At 40.2% G+C, this 19,417-nt stretch overlaps 2 protein-coding genes across 3 annotated transcripts in view; both read right to left on the reverse strand.

Moving 5' to 3' along the window:
- Nucleotides 1-352, reverse strand: part of ZNF143 (zinc finger protein 143) — a 36,143-nt gene extending 35,791 nt beyond the window's left edge. For both annotated transcript variants that reach the window (XM_009809820.2, XM_009809818.2), the window contains exon 1: nt 335-352. The gene's annotated coding sequence lies outside the window, so the exon portion shown is untranslated. The remainder of the gene's footprint in view (nt 1-334) is intronic.
- An 8,002-nt stretch (nt 353-8,354) lies between these two features.
- The window catches only part of IPO7 (importin 7), a 36,987-nt gene continuing 25,924 nt past the window's right edge, over nt 8,355-19,417 (reverse strand). Inside the window, exons 17-25 of the mRNA XM_059825854.1 lie at nt 18,834-18,900; nt 18,630-18,755; nt 18,218-18,315; nt 16,756-16,851; nt 15,536-15,756; nt 15,228-15,433; nt 13,824-14,030; nt 13,344-13,460; nt 8,355-11,314 (exon numbers count right to left, since the gene is read on the reverse strand). Of these exons, the coding sequence (XP_059681837.1) occupies nt 11,217-11,314; nt 13,344-13,460; nt 13,824-14,030; nt 15,228-15,433; nt 15,536-15,756; nt 16,756-16,851; nt 18,218-18,315; nt 18,630-18,755; nt 18,834-18,900 (1,236 nt within the window). The 3' untranslated portion in view covers nt 8,355-11,216. The remainder of the gene's footprint in view (nt 11,315-13,343; nt 13,461-13,823; nt 14,031-15,227; nt 15,434-15,535; nt 15,757-16,755; nt 16,852-18,217; nt 18,316-18,629; nt 18,756-18,833; nt 18,901-19,417) is intronic.

Raw genomic sequence — 19,417 nt, forward strand, 5'->3', positions numbered from 1 at the left:
TCCAAGAGATCCGATTCCAAAAATCCTGCACAGGAGGTAACAAGAAATTGAGATCCATACAGCACTGTTGGCAGAGGTACAGAGACCAGGATTTGGAAAGCCTTCTTAAAGGACAAAAAAGTATACCAATGCACCTGGTCAGTGATCAATGCACTAATGAGACAGTTATTCTTAGTACACTGCTGCATAGGTTTAGCATGAGAAAGGGCCATATAATCTGTACCAAAACATCAAATTCAAATATGACTGAAAACACCTATGCATCATTCGGAATACTAGTGTGTGTGCATAGAATGGCTTGCAGGCGTACTGCGACAGGAACAATGTAACTCACCTGCCAAAACGAGCCAGCAAGTTTCTCTCAACTCATGGTATTCCTTGCTCAAAGTTAAGACACATTTCTTCTCTCCCAGCCAAACTTGTATTATCAATGCTGAGGCATACCTTCTTTTCTAAAAAAAAAAACCCATTTCTTTAGTGCAGACTGACTAGTAATACATTATTTTTGGCTTAATATTTAAAAAAGTAAGGATGAATAATTATAATGCACACGCTCACAAACTGAATGTTGGGGCTGAGATCAGAAAAAAGCTGAACCTATGGCAGGTGATCTGATTTTCTGTTTTATACTTGAAAAACTTAGAACACGATGAACCAAGCTGAAAAAACCCAACCTTTAAATAATTTTTCAGCACACATTAGTGAGATAAAGCACTAGATTTGATTCCAAGTGGATTTTCCCCCTGGAAGTCACAAAGTGAGAAACAGACTTAAAGCACTTAACCAATGAACCTATGTGTTTTCAAAATTACTGGCTTTTGGGGTTTGTTTTTTACCATCAAGTACATATACACAAAATATTTGCTATATAAAGAAGGCATCCAGATGATGCACGTCACAATTGTATTCAAATTACTCCTAGAAATGAGCAGTAATGCCTATCTGCAGTAAAAAGGAAAAAAAAAAGATACAGTTGACTTCTGAAGCACTTCAGGAGACTACTTAATCCTTGTATCATAAAACCCCCGTTTATATTGGTGAGTGTTTTAAATAAAACAAGGAACATTTGGTGAATAGGTGAATACTTAAGGCCTGAAAATCTGAAAGAAATTGAGACCAACTATTTCTCTCCATGTTTTACTTCTGTGTCAAACAGACTTCTCTCTTAATTGTCAAGAAATCACAAAAGTGTCAATTTGCATCACCAAAACAATTAATCTTGGCTGTGCCCCTTCAAATCCTGCAAATCCGCTGAGACTGCCAACAAAACAGGGAATTTTGAGTGGGTTGTTTTGTGTGGTTATGAGTTAATTAGTAATCTGATAACTACACTACAGATGTATCAGTATTAGCCATGACACTTAACAGCAGTATTTTAGTCTATGCTTGTATTTCAGGAACTAAATGGACAGCCTACTGAATTGCCAACCTTTACCCTGAATTACAAAAAAAACAGATTACAAATGTAAATTGAAAAACAGTACATCTAAGTATATTCTAAGAAGCTCTGCGTAATACCATGTTAGCTCAGTATGAATATACTTAAGATACAGGCAACACCAACTAACTTGCAAATACAGACCCATCTTCCAATTCTAGAGAAGTCTGTCATCAGAAATGAAGCCCAAGAGCGTTAAGCAGGTAACACAATTTTCCCCTCAAGAAGCATATACAGACGAAAACATTCAGCAGACAATAAAATACAGACTGAGGGAAGCACTAAGTAGTTTTAAGTGTAACTCGTGATGTCAACTTTGAGTATCGCAGAACTTGCTGGAACCGTAAATTCCCTTCAAAACTGAGAACTTCATTTATTTAACAAGTGTTATCTTGGTGGAGCAAAGTACAATCCCACTATACAATTAAAAAAGCAGCGTAACCCAGAAAATTTTAGCAGACTAAGTCTCTGGAAGCATTCACTAATTTAGTCCAATTCAATTTTTGAGTAACTGATCAACAATTGCTAATGCGCAGCGCACAGAGCCAGAGGACCAAACCCATAGGGCTTCCTTCCCCTCCTTGCCCAGAAATGTGGTGTCCATGGACAGGCACCTCCCTCAGATTCCTCAACTCCATCCTCAGAACAATACCTATGCACACCTTTATTTACAGGAACTTGCATTTCAGAGCTGAATTCTCAGATTCCAGAAGAGGATCCATCTCTTAGGATCACGATCCATCTTCGGGATCCATAAGCTAAGCAGAAACCTTCCTTCAATCTTTTGGGATCTTGTGGCACAAGGCACAGGAGTAGGCTACCCAATTCATGCTCTCTTTACCAGGTGCACCAATTTCCTCGCAGCATAGAAGAGATGAAAAAAACAAACTGCCCACCTATTAATGCAGAAAGAGCCGAAAGCATGCTGATGAGCTGTAAAAACGTGCAAGAGATGTGACAATACAGGAAAAAAGCCAGTGGCAAAGAAAGGCAAACAAAAGTTGGCCTGGGATGCTATGGTATGTACATACGCATCAGAGGCAGCAGGAGTTACAAAAGATAGCATGGGAAACAGAAATCACGTGGATGACCAAGGAAGAGGGTGAAAGTCAAAATGCAGACAGGAAAAGAGTAATGAAGGAATCTGACTACAAGAGCATTGAGACAAGTTAGATCTTCCTCATGAGTATTTGCATTCTGTCCATTGCAATGCTTAAAAGTGGAGGGATTGCCCTGATTATCAGGAATGTGCTGTTTGCTTTGTGTGTGGAAACTCATCCAAATTCAGCTGAGCCCTACACTTCAGAAAACAACTAGTTTCACATGTGCCAATTGAAGACTCCTGAGTTTAATAACAGTGTTTCTCAAAGACTCCACCTATGCTGAACATGTTTTAACCCAAAACTCTTAAGGCCAAGACTTGCATGCATCAGCAAGGAATGATCAACATCCTGCACTCTAAATGAAGCCAAACTACACTGTAAAAGAATCGACCCAGTTCAAAACTGTAGTCTTTTTAGCTTTATTTAAAAAAAAAACCATACATTTTATTAAGGCCAATACATAAGTCTACATAAGAATACACACATACACGCATGATGTTTTAAGGAATGCCCAGAAAAGATGGAGTCCAGGGAGAGACCATGACCACCACCAAACTTAAGCTGAGAAAACCTCAGCCTAATCTCTCCGCACATCCAACAGAATTGTAGGCAAGGCAGCAGCCCGCAGGCAGCCTGCCCACCAGAAGCACAGCCGTGAGCGGGCCCAGCAGCAGCAGCCTGCTGCTTAAACCCGTCCACTGCTCAAACTCCTACCAATTCCCTTCTCCTGGACAGCACAGGACAGCAAAGCGTGGGCCAGCAGCAGCATGCTGAGCTGGAGCAGTACATCATTTGAGATACTCTAGAAACAAACCCAAATTTACAGCCCAATTGTGTCAACCCTTACCAGGGAATATTCATTGCTTTATTATCACTGCACCCATCTCCTCCCAGAAAAGGGACTGCCAGCTCATGACACAAATATTTTGATGTTTTAAGCACCAAATGCTACACAGGCATGAAGACAGAGTGAAGCCCGTGTGACTTTCTAGCTAAAGAAACTTTTACACTTAAGCATTGGCTTTATTTGAGCCTTTAATACAAGGCAAAATAACTCTTCCTCAGATAGGATACCAGAAAGAAAACATTATTTCATTACAATAATGAGAATAGTTTATGTAAATTATGCAATCCATTTGAAAGACATTTCTCAAAACTGTTTACAATGTTTATTTTTACATCTCATTTAAGCTGTAATCTATTGCCAAAACCACCATGTATGACTACGTATTGCCAAGTTTCATTTTCTGGAATGATTCAGATGAATAGCTTCTCACATATATACAGCTTGAAAGCTCAAGACTTTAATGCATGAAAATACAAACAAGCCATGAAAACACGGTTATGTTGTGCTCTGCCATTCTAAAGCTGTATGGCAAGTACACTTACGCAAAGAAGCTGAAATACACTACACACATACTACTTCTCTGAAAAAGCTACTAGTTAAGGACAAACAAATTTAATGTCTTAGGTACGACCACCTTGAAGCTACAACAGAAATATCTGGTATATGGTCTTCTACAGCATAACAGATTTACAACACCTGAAGCAGAATCTTGAGAAAACTGTATGACAAGAGAAAACATTTTCTTTGAAGGACTGTAAGGTTGAAGTTTCTGTATCACTGGAAACAGGAATAATGCTCCTTAAAAGTACTGTTACCACTCTGCATATGAGGTCAAACGTAATTCTTTGGTAATTCAAAACAAACCCTTAAGAGATTTTATACATAACTTGAGCTGCTCAACCATAGGCTTGTTTTAACAGAAAATTTAACTTGCATGGAAGTCACTTTTTCTTAACGAACAAGCACCACAAGTAAGACCTTATCAGAAAATGATCTTTGCGTTATTGCAGGTAGTTTTTCTAGAGGAGTAGCTTCTCGTTATCCTGTTCTATTAAAAGTTCTAGACAAGAAAGGCTGAAAGAAACAACGAGAGAGAACAGGCTGTAAACCGCTTAAAATTATTTTGCATGGTATTTTGGTGAGTTGAAAGAGATAAAATAAATAGATGATTTCACAAGCTCCGTGCAAGGACCTTCTCCTGTGTTAGCACGGCAACAGCCGCGCTCACGGCACTACAATACAGCAACCTTAAAAAAGCAACTTCGTGCAAGAACAGCGGATTACTCCTTCCCAAACGTGTGCATATCAAGCCGCACGTTAGGCCGAGAGCTCTGAAGGCAATCGTTCTAATCCCGTTTCGCAAGTTTGCCCTCCGTCAAAATGGAAGTATCACGGTGGGGGGGGCGGGGAGGAAAAGAAAGAAAACGTAAAAATAAATTAACCCCCAAATTTATGCACGGCGAGCGCCAGCAGCGAGCGCCGAGCGCCCCGGGGCGGGAGCAGGGCACGGAGCGCGCCAGAACCGCCCCCCCGGCCGCCCGCAGCTCTGCCCGCCGCCGCCCCCGCGCCCCCCTCCCTGCCCGCCGCCCCCCGCGCGGAAAGCGCGCCCACGCCGGCAGCCCCCGCCCGTGACGCAGCGGCTAACGGGCGCCCCCGGGCCCGGGCCCGCGATGGGGCGGGCGGCCGGGGCGCCCAGGGCCCCCCGAGGGCGGGGGCGCCGCCCGGGACGGCGAGCGGACGGCGGCGGCCGCAGCCGGTGGCCGGCCCGGCGCGCCCCGCGGTGCGGGATGCCGGCGGGCAGGCGCGGGCAGGCCCGGCGGGAGGGGGAGGGGCCGGGCCGCGCGGAGCGGGCGGGCGGCGGAGCCGCGGCTTTATTCGTGTCGGTTGGTGCCGGCGCTGCCCGGCTGCCCCCGCTCGCTGCCCCTCGCCGCCTCCCTGCGCGCGGCGCGGAGGGCGAGGCCCGGCCCAGCGGCCCGGCGCGACGGCCCCAGCCGGAGATGGCGGTGGTTAGAATAAGGCACACTGGGTAAAAACACATTTATATACTAACCTCGCCGAGAAATTTTCCAACAATTCCTCCGTCCGACCACCATGCACCAGGACAGGAAACAGCCGCCTCAGCGCCCGCCCGTCTCAGCACCGCCCCAAGCCGCGCGGGCGGGCCTCGCGCCCCGCGCTACCGCCGCTCCCATTGGGCGCGCCGCGCCGTGCGCCACTGCCTGCGCTCACCATTGGCCGCCTCCAGGCCCCGCGCCAATGCCCATTGGCTAGGCGCCCGGGGCCCCGCCCCGCAGCTTCATGGCGTCTCGGTTATGCTGGGTTCGGGGCTGCCGCCGCCGCCATTTTGTACCGCGGGGATCGAGACGCTTGTGCGTCAGCGGGGGAGCGAGGGAGCCCGGCGCCATTTCCTTCCCGGGGAGGGCGGCAGCGGCGCTCGGGGAGGCTGCGGATCCCTCGGCGGGGGCCGCGGGGAGGGAGGAAGCGAGGGAGAGGAGCGCGGGGGGTCGGGCGCGCCCTGAGGCGGCTGCCCCTGGCAGTGCGGCCGCCCGCGGTGGGGATGGAGTGGCGCGGCCCGAGGAGGCGGGCGCTTGGAGCTGGGGCGCCGGGCCCCAGCCGGGAGGTACTGCTGGCTCGGCCGCGGCCCGCCCGCGGCCCCCGGCCCCGCCGTCGCGGCGCGTCCTGCTGAGCCCGGGGCGCCGCCGTACCCGCGGAGGCGAGAGGGCCCGCGGCAGGCGGTGCGTGCGGCTCCGTCCCTTGTCGGTGCTGGAGCCGGAGAGAGGGAGGCCGGCCGCTGGAGCGGTGCAGGGCCGCGGTGCCCTTGCGGAGGGGCTGCTCGGGGCAGGGCATGCGGGCAGGGCGGAGGGGGGAGCGAGCACCCTGCCCTTCCCCAGCCTTGTCATTTGCTGCTGCCGTTTCAGTTCAGCTCTTGTTGATAAGGGCTCTGTTCTTAAAGCTATGCTTGAGAATATTTATCCTTTCGTGATTTCTTTGGTACGGAAACATAGAACGGTCTTTAACAACAGCTCCACAGGCAATTAAAGGGTATTGCAATTATTTTGATAGAGGATTTTTCAAGAAAACCCAACTGTGGAATTAACATGAGCTATCACCATTAACAGGACAAAATGCCCAGCTCTGTAGGGCTTATTTGACCTTTCTGAACATGACATATAAAAGCATTTACAATTTTTGCCTGTAATTCCAGAATAATAGTTCTAAATTCTTGCAGTCATACAGACAGCCAAAAATAGCTTATTCCTGAATAGGCCTAATACAGAACAATTTTCCTCTCTTGATTTCAGGTTTTCCTTCCTGTTTCCTAATGGGAAACTTTCACCCAAAATACAAATTACAGCCATCAGTTTGATTTGAGGTACAGTAACAGTGAAATACTCCAGATAAAATTCTGGTTTGGGTTTACCAGCTCCTTTATGTTAATAGATTACTTGAAGTTAATATCTTGGTCAAATCCTACAACTCAGTATTTTCCATTCTGAAGTGCTTCCTAGCATCAACATCTGAGAATGTCTAGTTATAAAAGGCAGAATCAGGCAAGCCAGTGACACACACCATTTAAGTTAAATAAGGCACATACTGATTGCAAAGTAATTTATAATTGGTGCCATAACACCAGACAGATTAAGCTTTTCCACATTCCTGGTTCTGGGTATGTCGAAGGTCCCACAGAGCACAGGGAAGAGAAAAACCCAGCTCAAGGGACTCAACTCTGGCTTTTATAGTCCATAAGAGCATAATACAGAGAGCCTTGGACCTTCCAAGCTTTTCCCAAATTTTGATAAACCTTTTTTTTTTTTTTTTTACTACTGCATTCAGGTTAAAACTAGAATAGTGGATTGAGCAGAATTGCAGAACTGCAGTGGTCTTCCCAACTACATTTTTTAAATTAAACCAAATGCCCACTTCTGCATAGATTTTCAGAAGCAGTGTTCATGTCCTGCTAATTATATATCAGAGATAAAAAAATTAATTAGTAGCCGAAGTCATGGAAAATGGTAAAGTCTTAACCAACATACAAAGTTTGGACCAGCATTACCTGAACTTGGCCACATCTGTTAAATCAAAACCTCTATGTAGACATCCACCACTAATAGAGACCTTGCAACTACGTCCTTCCCCCTGGGAGCCTGCAGCACCCGCTGAGGAGCTGTCCCCTCGGCTGCACTGCTTGGAGTGATCAGCGAGCATCAGTCTTGTGGCTGAAACTCCAAAGGACGCAGCCGTGCATTTTGGTGTTGAAAACGCACACACAGACGCGCGCGCACACAGCATCAGTGGGGGTATGACTGCCTCCAGTATGAACTGCTTAAGTTTCTGAGCAGCATCTCAAGGTACTGGGGGACAAATTCAGGCCCAGGAAGTAAAAATGATTAGCAAGAGAAAGTACATCCGAGGAAGGACTGAAAGGGAACTTGACAGAAACGTGCAAAGATAAAATGTGCTGAGAAGCTTCACGATGCTTCTACTTCTCAAGAACTGATAGTCACAAGAGGAGGAAAATTCCTTTAGAAAAATACAACTTAACCCATAAAATTTACCAGGTATCAATTACTAGGCACAATTAAAACCATCTGCATGTTTATTGTCAGGTATTCTGTAATTAAGCCACTGCAGACTTCTTCAATCTTGCAGTAGTAATTCTGGGCTACAAGAGATTTGAACAGAGCTTTGCTGTACTATGCTGACACCTATTAATAATTCTTTTAAGACAGTGATTTAGGAAAAAAGGGTATTAAATTTACCCAGTATGTCAACATTTTAAAAAATAGTGTATGACATAAGCCTTTTGTATTTAACACAGTTAAAAGAACTGTGGTAATGCCTAACATTTCTGCTTGAAGAAATATAAATTGGAGAGGAAAATACAAACCTTAGAGCTATGTAACTAGAACAGGACTCCCATAAGAATACAGCTACATTCAAAACACCACACTGAAATAAGTGAAGATAAGGATTTGCTTTAGATGTTTATTAATCCAAGGAGATCTTCCATAATAGAAAAAACAGAGGCTTTAAATTTCCCAGCTCTTCCTTTAGAGTTGCATTATCCTTGAAAATGGAATGGATTAAGTGCAAGTTCTACGAGGAAGATCAATTTTAAATTTGACATAAGTGTATCACTGAAATTGATATATTGCATCACAAAATGCACTATCACCACCAACAACAATGCAAAATTGTTTTGCAATTTATATAAATACATTTCTTGGAGCAAAGGAAAGCAAAGTTCTAGATCCATTCTTAAAAAAGATGCTCCTTGCTAACCAGTCTAACAACACATAAAAGCACCCTTGAAGTAAGACTGTATTCCTCACACCAAGATAAAATTCTTCCCTTGACTTGTGACTTGAAAAATACAACTGTTCCAGATATGACAATGGCACTAAATTGGTGATGTTCCCTTTTTTATCTGCTTTGTATATAAACCCTTCTCACTGCTGCTCTGTCATATCCTTTGCCATGAGGCAAAAGCATCTCATCTGTCCTAAATGGTTCTCTTACATTTTTTGGGATGCGTAACAAGATAAGCAGATACCCAACAAGCAGATGTTCAGAAATGATTTATGTCAAACTGGGCATTTTTCAAGGTCAAGGAATGCACAGGAAAAGGCATGCTGTAATTATGTTTGTCACCTTTTTCTACAAAAATAAAACCTTGTCTAGAGATTATCTTGAGGCCGGAGTACACCTGTACGTGCTTATGAGTTACACATTTACAAAAAAACCAGTTCTGTTATATGTACTTGGCCAGTCAGCTAAAGATTCAAAAGTACTACCGTGGTTCTCATACCACTACTATAATGGATACTCTAATTCAAGGCTTAATTTTTTAGGCTTTTTCACAACAGGTGCAATATCCATCCTTTTAAGTCCACAATTTTCTTTTAAAGTATCCCTTTGGTATTCGGCTAGGGCAACGTGGCATTATAGTCCTGGCTCAGTCTCTCACATTAGCACTCTGTGCGCAGGGAATTGTATTTGCCGAAGAAAGGCAGACCAGAGAGGAGTGTCTGGAAAAACCCATTACACCTGCCCAGAGAAACGCTAGCAGTTGTGCAACAAATGGAAGGCAGAGCATGGTGCTGGTCAGCTCGTCAAGGAAACCCCAAACCACGAATTCCTGCTACTCTGCTGATGCAAAAAACCACACCACACAAACCAATTTTCTGAAGACTGCATTTTGAGTATCATAATATATATATATGTGCATTTCATTTTTACAGATATAAACTCAGTTTATTTTTAACCTGTATTTAAATTTTGGAGGCTTACATTAAATTAAAGTAGCTTGTTTAATATCAATTGTAACAGCAGGTGACATTTTATATAAAAACAGCCAAAAGAAAAAAAACCCAAACATTTGATTTAAAAGACCTGACACCAATGATCTCAAGGCAAGATCAAAAACCTAGGGATTTTTGCTTTTAGAAAAGAATAAGGGGGCATTTAAGCCAACCCATTCACAGCATCTCCCTGCTGGCTTCTTCATACAGTGGTTTTGATAGTGGTCCCAGAGGGAACTGTATTTTGCCTCTCTAGCTAAAATACTAGTTACTATAGCAACTTTGAAGGAAGAAAATTGTGGCTTCAAAAATGAAAGATTGGCAAAACTTCAAATACACTGTCTGGATGAGGCAGACAACAGCACATACTAATGCTGGGAGTGCAAGAAAGAGGGGGAATGAAAAGCAAGAGTAGTGCACCTGCACTACCATGTGCTGGAAAAAGAATATTTTGCAAAATTAGGGGGAAAATTGCATTCATAGATCATAGCTCAGATTAGCCAAATTAAATTGTTGTGTTTTTAATAGATTGCATATATAGATGTTTCATCCACACACTTCAATCGACTCTTAAGAGCAGAACTTCACATCTTATTTACCTGCTTTAGAGAAGATAACTTTTTCCTCAGTGCTTACAGTACACATTTGTATCCAAATTTCACCTTGTACAGTGAGATCTTTAAGAAAAACAAAGGACACGGAGGGTGGTTTGTTTTTTTTTTTTAGCAGCAATGAAATATCACTAACCCCTTTTTACATAACCGAATTCAAGTCACAACCAGAGGTGACTGCACCACAAAGTCACCAGGTACAAAACTCCTAGTTCATTTTAAATTAATAACTTGAAATTATTTTCCCCAATACATCCCTTATTTTTTATTTTTATTTTTTTATAAACAGCAAACATTTTGCTATTTTTGTACATAGGCTAGCAGGCTTGTTTCAATATGAAAGTGCTAATTCATTTACAGATTTATCAGTTATGTAGTGCTACATTAAGTGTCCAATATTCTACATATGAACAATCTTGATAAATGGAAATGATGAAGATTAAGTAAGGCTATCTGATTACCTTATCTTATTTACATTAAAAGAATAGACACCCAATAGCAAGGGAGAAAAGGGAAATAAAGTGGGCAAATACTCATACCGCCACAGGTGTAAAAATTAAGTCTGCCTTCTAGCTTGTCCTGTAAATGAGACATTTTAAATAGTCCTGCAGCCCATGCCTATTTTTTTCCTCAGAAAAAGAAAAGCTGCCTTCATGACATCCCCTCTTGATTTCCGATTTCCAAAGTGTGTCATTTGAAGCTTTAAATTCAGATTCTTCCTATCTTCAAAAAAACCTCTGGTTTGCTTTCCAGTATTAGGTTGCATGATCAGGTCCCACTTCTGGGGCTTCTGTCCAATCTATTTATCAATTAGTTTAGAGTGAGTTGTAGATAACATGAACCAGTTCTGGAACCACTATTGGGAGGAACACAAGCTCTTCACTACAATCACACAGTAGCAGGAAAAGTGATAATTCAATTCATTCCTGGGGCAGGGCCTCCAAAATTAAATGAAGTTGGCACAACTGGAGCATTGAATTTGTATCCTCCATGCTTTTCAATCATTTTGGATTCTAAAACAAAACAAAACAAAAAAAAAAACAGAAGGAAGATATTTTAGTGCATGTGTAGGGGGGAAGACAGATTAAGATTTTACAACTGACCGTTTTGAGTCTCCCAGAGATACAGGTTTAACCTGGAGTTACCCAAGAAAGTAATCAGCACCCACAAAGTGGAAACATGCCAGGCCCCAAACAACAGGTGGACTGATTATTTATTTATTTTAATTTCTCAATATTGTTATAGCTATGCTTAAATGAATTTATATTTAAAAAAGCCCACACTTTTGCTTTTGGACATGAGTATGTAATTTTCACATTTCAGAAATAGGACCTGAATGAATGCTGGACTTTTGAACTTGCAAACAGGCACCCAATTCTTTCTGATTAACATTAGTAGACTTTTCAGTCAAATCAGTAACAGAGCACATGTAAAAATAAAGCCGTACACAGATGTTACCTAAATTTTCAGTGTTCCTATCTCAATTCAATATAAGCAGAAACAGCCACTGAAGCACCAGAAACAGACTTTTTAGTATACTTGCATTTCCCCCCATACCCAAGCAGGCAATTTGGAGTTTAGGTTACTAGACCATATAATACAATTCTGAGAGAAAACTACCAAGTTGTCTCATTTTACTAGCTGCATATTCCGTCCTTTGAAGATTACTGTAAGACTGGTTTTTACAAGCTCTAATACATTGTCAACTGAAAATTAGGTTGGTAAAGAGCAGACAGAAATCTGTATTTCTATCTACCTTTACTACATCCTAGATAATGCAGAAGGTTTATATTACTCCCAGCTCAAGATAACAACACTTATTAATGTCTTATTTCCAGTCTAAGAGCTTTCTCCTACCTCAAAATAGTTGCAATCTCTCTCTTTCTGTGAATACAGGGCAGCTCTACTATGTAGAGGATCTGCATTTTGTCTCTGTTTCTTTGGAAACAGGCCAGAAAAATGTTGCCATGGCTGCTGAAGGAGAACATGACCTGGGGAGCATCACTTTGTTCCCTCCAGGCTCCATAGTGCACAGAAGACAAATCTCTTAGCTTATGGAAATTCTTCTTAGCTACATTAATGAGAGAGAATTGTATTCCAAATCCTTCTAACAGGATGTCCCCATGTGTGGTAGGTAGCCTAAATGGAGTATCTGTATGCTCTGATAGTACGGAAGAATCAGTATCATGTCTAGTGCTTGACAGGGGTCACGGTGAAACTGTGTTTTATAACCATTAAAAGTGGACCATTCTGCCCACTTACAAGCTTTCTGAGGTCATTTAGACTATTTTCTGACAAAAACTACTTATAAAATGTGCATTCTTACTACCAATCTTTTTATTGAAAGATTTCTGAACTTCTGTTTTGAAACATCTTGTAGTAATTGCTCAATAAGATGTAGGATATGAGACTGGACTGATCACTCAAAATTCAGCCTTGACTTTAGAGAGTGATATATGTTGGCTTACTCTCAAACACCTGGGAAAACTTGCAAAAGAAAAAAGAAAACTGAAGATCTGCCCACTTCCTATATTTTTAAATCTGTATTACCTGTATTGAAGAATAACAATCTGAAATATTTAAATAGGCTTAATAATGTAGCTTTATAGATCGATACTACTTCCCTAATTTGGTATTTTCCCACCCATAGAATCCTTGTCTATCCCAGCTGGACTAGGTCACATCTGGAAATAATGTGTTTGTTACCATACCTAGAGTTCATCCACCTTCAGGTAATCAAATCAATTGTTTTCAAGTCCAAGCAATTATGACAAATATGCTTTTTATTTACTTGGCCACTTCATTAAGACATTTCTATCATTCCTTACACCTGTGAAATGCCATACAATTTGTGCATTGAGACTTTGTGACCTGACAATCTTAAAGAGACTTCAAACATCTCTGGAGTGTAAAACAACCCTGCTTTGATGAAGACATCATCAGGCTTGAATTATAGACATTTTCTGTATTATGCTTGTTGAACACATAAACAGCATTCAAACAGTGAAAGTAGCAATTAATGGTATAAAGGGGGAAAAATACCATGTGCTGCCCGCCTCTGATCTGCCAGAGTTGCTATGTCCTGCAATTGTTTTCTTTGTTCTTCATTAAGACCCTGTGTCAAAGCTTGATACCACACAGGGTTACGATTCTGAATTGCTACAAGACAAAGAAAACATAAGCAAAAGGAAAGTGTTCATTAAAGCATTCTGTAACTCAAAGCTTACTAACTCACTACCGTTTTAATCAGAATAATACTCTGTTAGGGTTACATAATTCAAGACAGTTAAAAACACTAATACAACCTCTGACCTCTTCCCTCCCACCATACATTCATTCAAGCATCTCCCCCTGCTCTGCAAGTTTAATGTTGGCTTCCCCTTCCCAAAAAAAGAACTTGTTCAAAGCACATATTGGAAAGCCTGTTTGGAAGCTTTCAACAGGTTCTAGTTTACAATGCTATACACTAAAATTAAGTTAAAATACAACTTGTTGGCCAGGAAAAGAAATAAAGTTACTTACTCTGAAAAATTGTTTTAAATATCTGATATTCATCAATAGGGTTGTCTTCATCATCAATAATTGTGGAATAGCCTTCCAAAGCAGTCTCTTCAGCATCATCTTCCTCCCAGTCTTCATCATCTCCATCTTCACCTGCCTGTTTTGCTAAAATTTCTAGATATTCTTGACCATCTTCATCAATGTCATCTTCATCGCTCCCCAATTCCTCTGAGTTAAATATCACACACACAGAAAGTTTATCTCAAGAACAGTAAGAACAACTCTTTAGGTAGATGGCTGATTATGCAAAACAGGCAATGGGAACTGATAACTGTATAGCGCAGCCTAGAAAGGGGGAAGCTCATTTAACTCCTCTCCTAGTGCCATGGTCTTCCCCCCCCAGACACTATTCCCTCACTTACACCAACTGTGTAAGTGGGAAAGGAAAATTCTATTGTCACAAAAATGTATATAGAAAAATGTGTATACAGAGAGTTTGGAAAAGCACTTGATAAAACTTTAAGCAAAGCAGTATTTGTGCTCAAAAGAAATTTTGAAATAATCTGATGAAAACACTTTTAAAGGCACATTCAAAAGGGCTGTTGAAAAGAACACTTGAGAAATACAAAATGTAATAGTATGAATGATGTATAATGACAATAGTCTGGAGAGTCCAGAATTCAATAGCAGAGATCAAAAAGAAACTGGGTTTTAAGTAGATAAAGGAATATCTCTTGGTTTTCATCTGAGTGTGGAACTTTCCAAACAATCACTCACAAAGACACCAGGCTGATGATGGAAAGATAAAAATAGAGAACAGGAACTAAAACCTTAAGCAGAGTATAAGGGAAGGTGGAAGAAAGAAGTACGGGGAAGTTGTAGGTAATTTTGAACTTCGTATTAAGAAAACAGCAAAAGATGTTAAAGTTTGTGAAATGACTGTATGAAGAAAAAAGTCTATAAAGGCTGATCAAGTTGAGATTACATTAGTCCAGAAAAAAAAAAAAAAAAAAAAAGAAAAAAGTCACAAGAACTGTCATTTTCAATACACAGCTAAAACACCAGCAGCTCACAGGACAGTTTCTAATATATAGTCCAAACTGTATAATGGATTAGAAGGATTCCTGGAAACTCCTTCTACTGACTCTGACCCCTCACTCAAACAGGAAAATTGCCCCAGTAATAATTCCTTTCAGCAATGACAGCATCCACACACAAATGCTAGCTTGATGTGACTTTGAAGAGCCTCAGCCTAGGAAGTTAGTTTTTAAAAGGGACTGGAAAGTTAAGTCAGATATACTTGAAAGTGGTTAAAAGATGTCCAGTGTTCTACTGCAGCTTCGGATTTTTGGAATTGGGGAACTCGGCATCTCCATGAGAAAAAATGAAAAATACAAAGTAACAGTGATGTTTCAGTTTCCATACCTGTTTCCTCATCTTCTTCAGCTTCATCATCATCATCGCTGTCATTTTCATGCTCTGCATGACAGGCATATGCTCTTTTCAATCCATTAAATAAAAGGATAAAAGCTGGCAGGATCTGGCCAGCAACTTGATTTAAAACCTGTGGTATTTGCTCCAGGTCAATAAGAGCACACAAGCCAAGCACACACATCTTTCTATCATGAAGTCTACAAAACAAAAGAGTAAAAAAGTTGCAAGTTTTGTTATGCTTTACAAGCAGGTAATGTAGAGGTGTATCACAGACAATCTTCAAAATTAGAAACACTTACCCCAAGAAACAGTCCACGTCATTAAGCCACTGTGTTATGAAGTGATTAGTGACAGGCTCCACATTATTCGGAAAACGAAGATTTTCCAATGTATTCAATAGTAAATGAGGATTGTAATACAAAGCAGCTATGGCAACCTGGAGGCACATTGTTCGCAGTTCACTTGTTTTCACTTCTCTGGTCAATCTCTCTAATGCAGCTTCCACAAATAAGGGTATGCACTGAAGAGTGAGAACCGTTACAAATTTAGGGATCAAAAATAAATTTTGTAGTTGTGTCTTTCACACTAAAGTTGAGAAACGGCATAAAACTAGTCTGGCGCATAAATACAGAGGGCATAAAATGGGAGTAATTTTTAATTGCCAACAGAAGTCGTATACAAAGATGAAATGAAAAGGTGAAAAGATTTAATCTACTCCAAGCACATGGGGTTTGTGACATCATGCACAACAGATACAATTCCTGGTCCTAGAATCTTGTGTTTTAAAAATGAAAAATAGAGGAAATGTGTACACTAGGAAGTCCAGAAAAATCAGCTTAGTCTTTTTTAATATCCACAAAGTCAAGAGATACTACTAATATTCCAAGAATATTCAAAGGAGTAGTCTCTTCAGATACGCCACACTGAAAAAAAAAAATTCACTACAGAAGATTTTCTTTCAAAGAAATTGAAAATGAAAGTTTCCAGGGACCATATCTGCAAGTATTAAAAAGCATGCAAAAAATGTTTAAACAGCTATTATATAGTGCTTGTGCAGTGGAAGCACACAAATTCATCTCTCAAATTCCAACTTCCAGATGTGCATAATGGAAGTCCCTGATTCCTCTATGATATTAATTGGGATTCTAGGAACTTCATTTTCATTCTTATTTTATTTCGAGGCTATTCATTTGACAGATCGAATAATTTTCATAAAATATGAACTAGAATTAACTTAGAATATAATTAATCGACTTTTAGAACTAAGATGCTCCTAAACCAGTACTTTTCCAGATTCATGAAAAAACTTGAGTTTTGCAGTGTCCTAAATTCTGGAGACAAAGTGCAATAACTATCTCTGCAGTGCTGTTAACTAAGTAACATTGAAGTAGAGGACAGGATTATTAGTCGCACTACACAAACTTCTTGGAACAGAACTCATGTTAATACATAATTAATTCATATTTGAGAATAAAATATTTTTAAAATATTAGTTATAGCAACCAAAGTTGTTACCAACCTGATCAATGCCACGCCCTTTACACTGAAGAATAATTACTTCTAACAGCTTTGCTGCATGACATTCTGCATCTTCTCCAGCAACTCCTGTAAGAACCTGAGAAATAACAATTACTGTTGATGATACCCCTTCAAGAAGTATTTTCTATATACTGCCTTGCTTTGAAAAGCTGATATAAATTTACCCACTCTATTACAAACGCTACCATACATCCATCAGCGAAGCAGCCAGATCTACAGCAATGGCTCAGTATCACAACTAGAGACTGAAACATTGCTGAATGCAGGTAAAACTCATCTACATGTACACATGATCAGTAACTCTATGGAGGTACAGCTTACAACAGTAACTGTATAAGCATCAGCTGCCATTTTGCAAAGGTTTATTTCCATACACAAACCAAACATTTTTCTTATGCATTCATGTACTAAATTTTGTAAAAATTCTATTTACAAATTTGGGATATCCAGTGGGAGACCATGCAATACCTAAAACTTCTGTGTTAAAGATTCACTGTGCTCAGCTAATAAAACACTAATCACTAAGAGGTTATAACAGACTAATTTTCTTTTTTATATATACAAAATGTTCAAGTATTTACAATCAGCCTAATCAGCCTGGTTGCAACTTGTTTTCAAATAAAGGCTGGCAAGAGTCATTCAGTATAATATTTAAAACATCTTCAAAATGGAAAACTGAAATCCCCACAGACTACTATTAGAGATTATAAAATAGTAACACCATCTTATAAAGAAGTATTCATTTCCTCACATAGGGTTAACATGTTGGAAAGCTTTGTATTCTACATATTGATTGGATAAAGAAAGCCCAGTTGGCAGCTACCTATAATACACAGGAGCTGAGAAGCTAAGTTAAATACAGAAATACTGCCGAAAAGTGACTGGACTGAGTCAGAACAACTGCATTCTGCTCCCAGGTTTCATCACTGACTTGGCACGAACTTGGGAAAAATAACTTCCTATTCCTATCCCTTTACCTTCCATCCCTACTCCACTTGTTTTAGCTAATAGATTTAAGACCTTTAGCATACATATGGTATGTGGTATCCTAGACATAGTGAGGCTACAAACCTCAAATAAAAGAAACCATCTACCTTTTGCAATATGCATACGCATGTTTTGTGTGCCCGTATGCACAAAGTGTTATTACACAAAAAGTGTGTACAAAAACCTGGGTTGTTTAATCTGCTTTTGTTGTGTATGATTTATTTTTCCCTTTTAGCAAAAGCATATATCTGAAATTTGATGAAACCTCTTTAAATTTCTCTGCAATAACTTAATAATTTGTGGAATCACAGAGGATGTTAAATAGCATAATGCTTTAAGAGCAAATGTCAAAACTCTTCAGTTTCACAGTCTGCTGTTGTGGAAAAAAGTACCCAGTTTAACAGTGTATTACTTCAGAGATCACAGGTTTTGTTATCACAAAGGAATCTACTTACCTTCTTGCACATACTGTAGATCATTTCAAGATATTTTGTGTCTGACAGAAGTGTATCTGTATCAACAGTAACATAATTATGCAACAGAGGCATCATGTCTGTATTAAAAGAAGAATGATCACAGATATTGTTTGCATGTTTTATTAGATGAGCTGTTAAAATCAGGTTGAAATCTATGTATTAATAAGTTAATTACAGTTGTTTCTTAATGTTTGTCAAGATAAGCGTGCATCTAGTCATAGATGCCTTAGCAAAACAAGTTTGGTTGCAGAAACAGCAGAATAAAATACTTCAAGCATAACATCGCTTCAGTGTTCTTTCTCCCAACTTTTCAATCAAGGTGCAATTCACTTTACGATTGAAATCACATATATGAAACCATTTGGCTTTCTGATTTATTTGTATTACTTACCAGTAAAATAATCAAAGCCATCCTGCTGAAAGACTTCAAAAACAAGAGGAAGAAGCTGCCACATTTGTGCAGAAACTTGTTGACAGGTCAGACTATGAGCCAAGGAAAAGATCTCCTCATAGAACTCTAAAACAAACAGAATCTAGGTAAATTTAATGCCAATCCCATACACTTAAAAAAATAAGCCAACAGAAGTACAGATACCTAATACATGCTGCTGCAAAACTGTTCCAATCACTTGCAAACAGATCCCTTCCAGCTGCTGGGTAATCTAAAAAAAAAAACCAAAAAGATTTCTGACTGTTTTCAATACTTTGGAGCTGAAATTAAACACATTATTTTAAAATAAAATTACTCAAAGCAGTTTCTATTTATACAATATAATCTTCTAAAAACAATTCAAAATTTCTCCCATTTTAGAGCACTAAATGTATAAGAGCAGCACTCTTAGCTAAGGATTTGTAAGATAGCTTTTAACACGAGGTGGTTTTGGAATATTCTTTGAATATTGGAAGAATCTCATTACAGGGTATCCTTTAACAAGAAAAGCCTGATAGTAACCCTATGCAACAATTCAGCCCCATTAAAACACAGTAAGTAAATGTATATATCGAAGGGGTAAGCAATGGAAGTTGCAGGAAGCATTTGCTGTTCCAGAGAAGTGAAATTTCAAAAAACAAAACCAAAACCAAACAAATACCAAACCACCTCCCAAACCTAGCTTAGGATGTTCATATGTGGACAATCAGTATAAATGCTGGTCTACAGATGCAGACAATCTTCCCAAT

The sequence above is a fragment of the Gavia stellata genome, chromosome 17 (genome assembly GCF_030936135.1).
Source record: "Gavia stellata isolate bGavSte3 chromosome 17, bGavSte3.hap2, whole genome shotgun sequence".
Taxonomy (NCBI): Eukaryota; Metazoa; Chordata; class Aves; order Gaviiformes; family Gaviidae; genus Gavia; species Gavia stellata.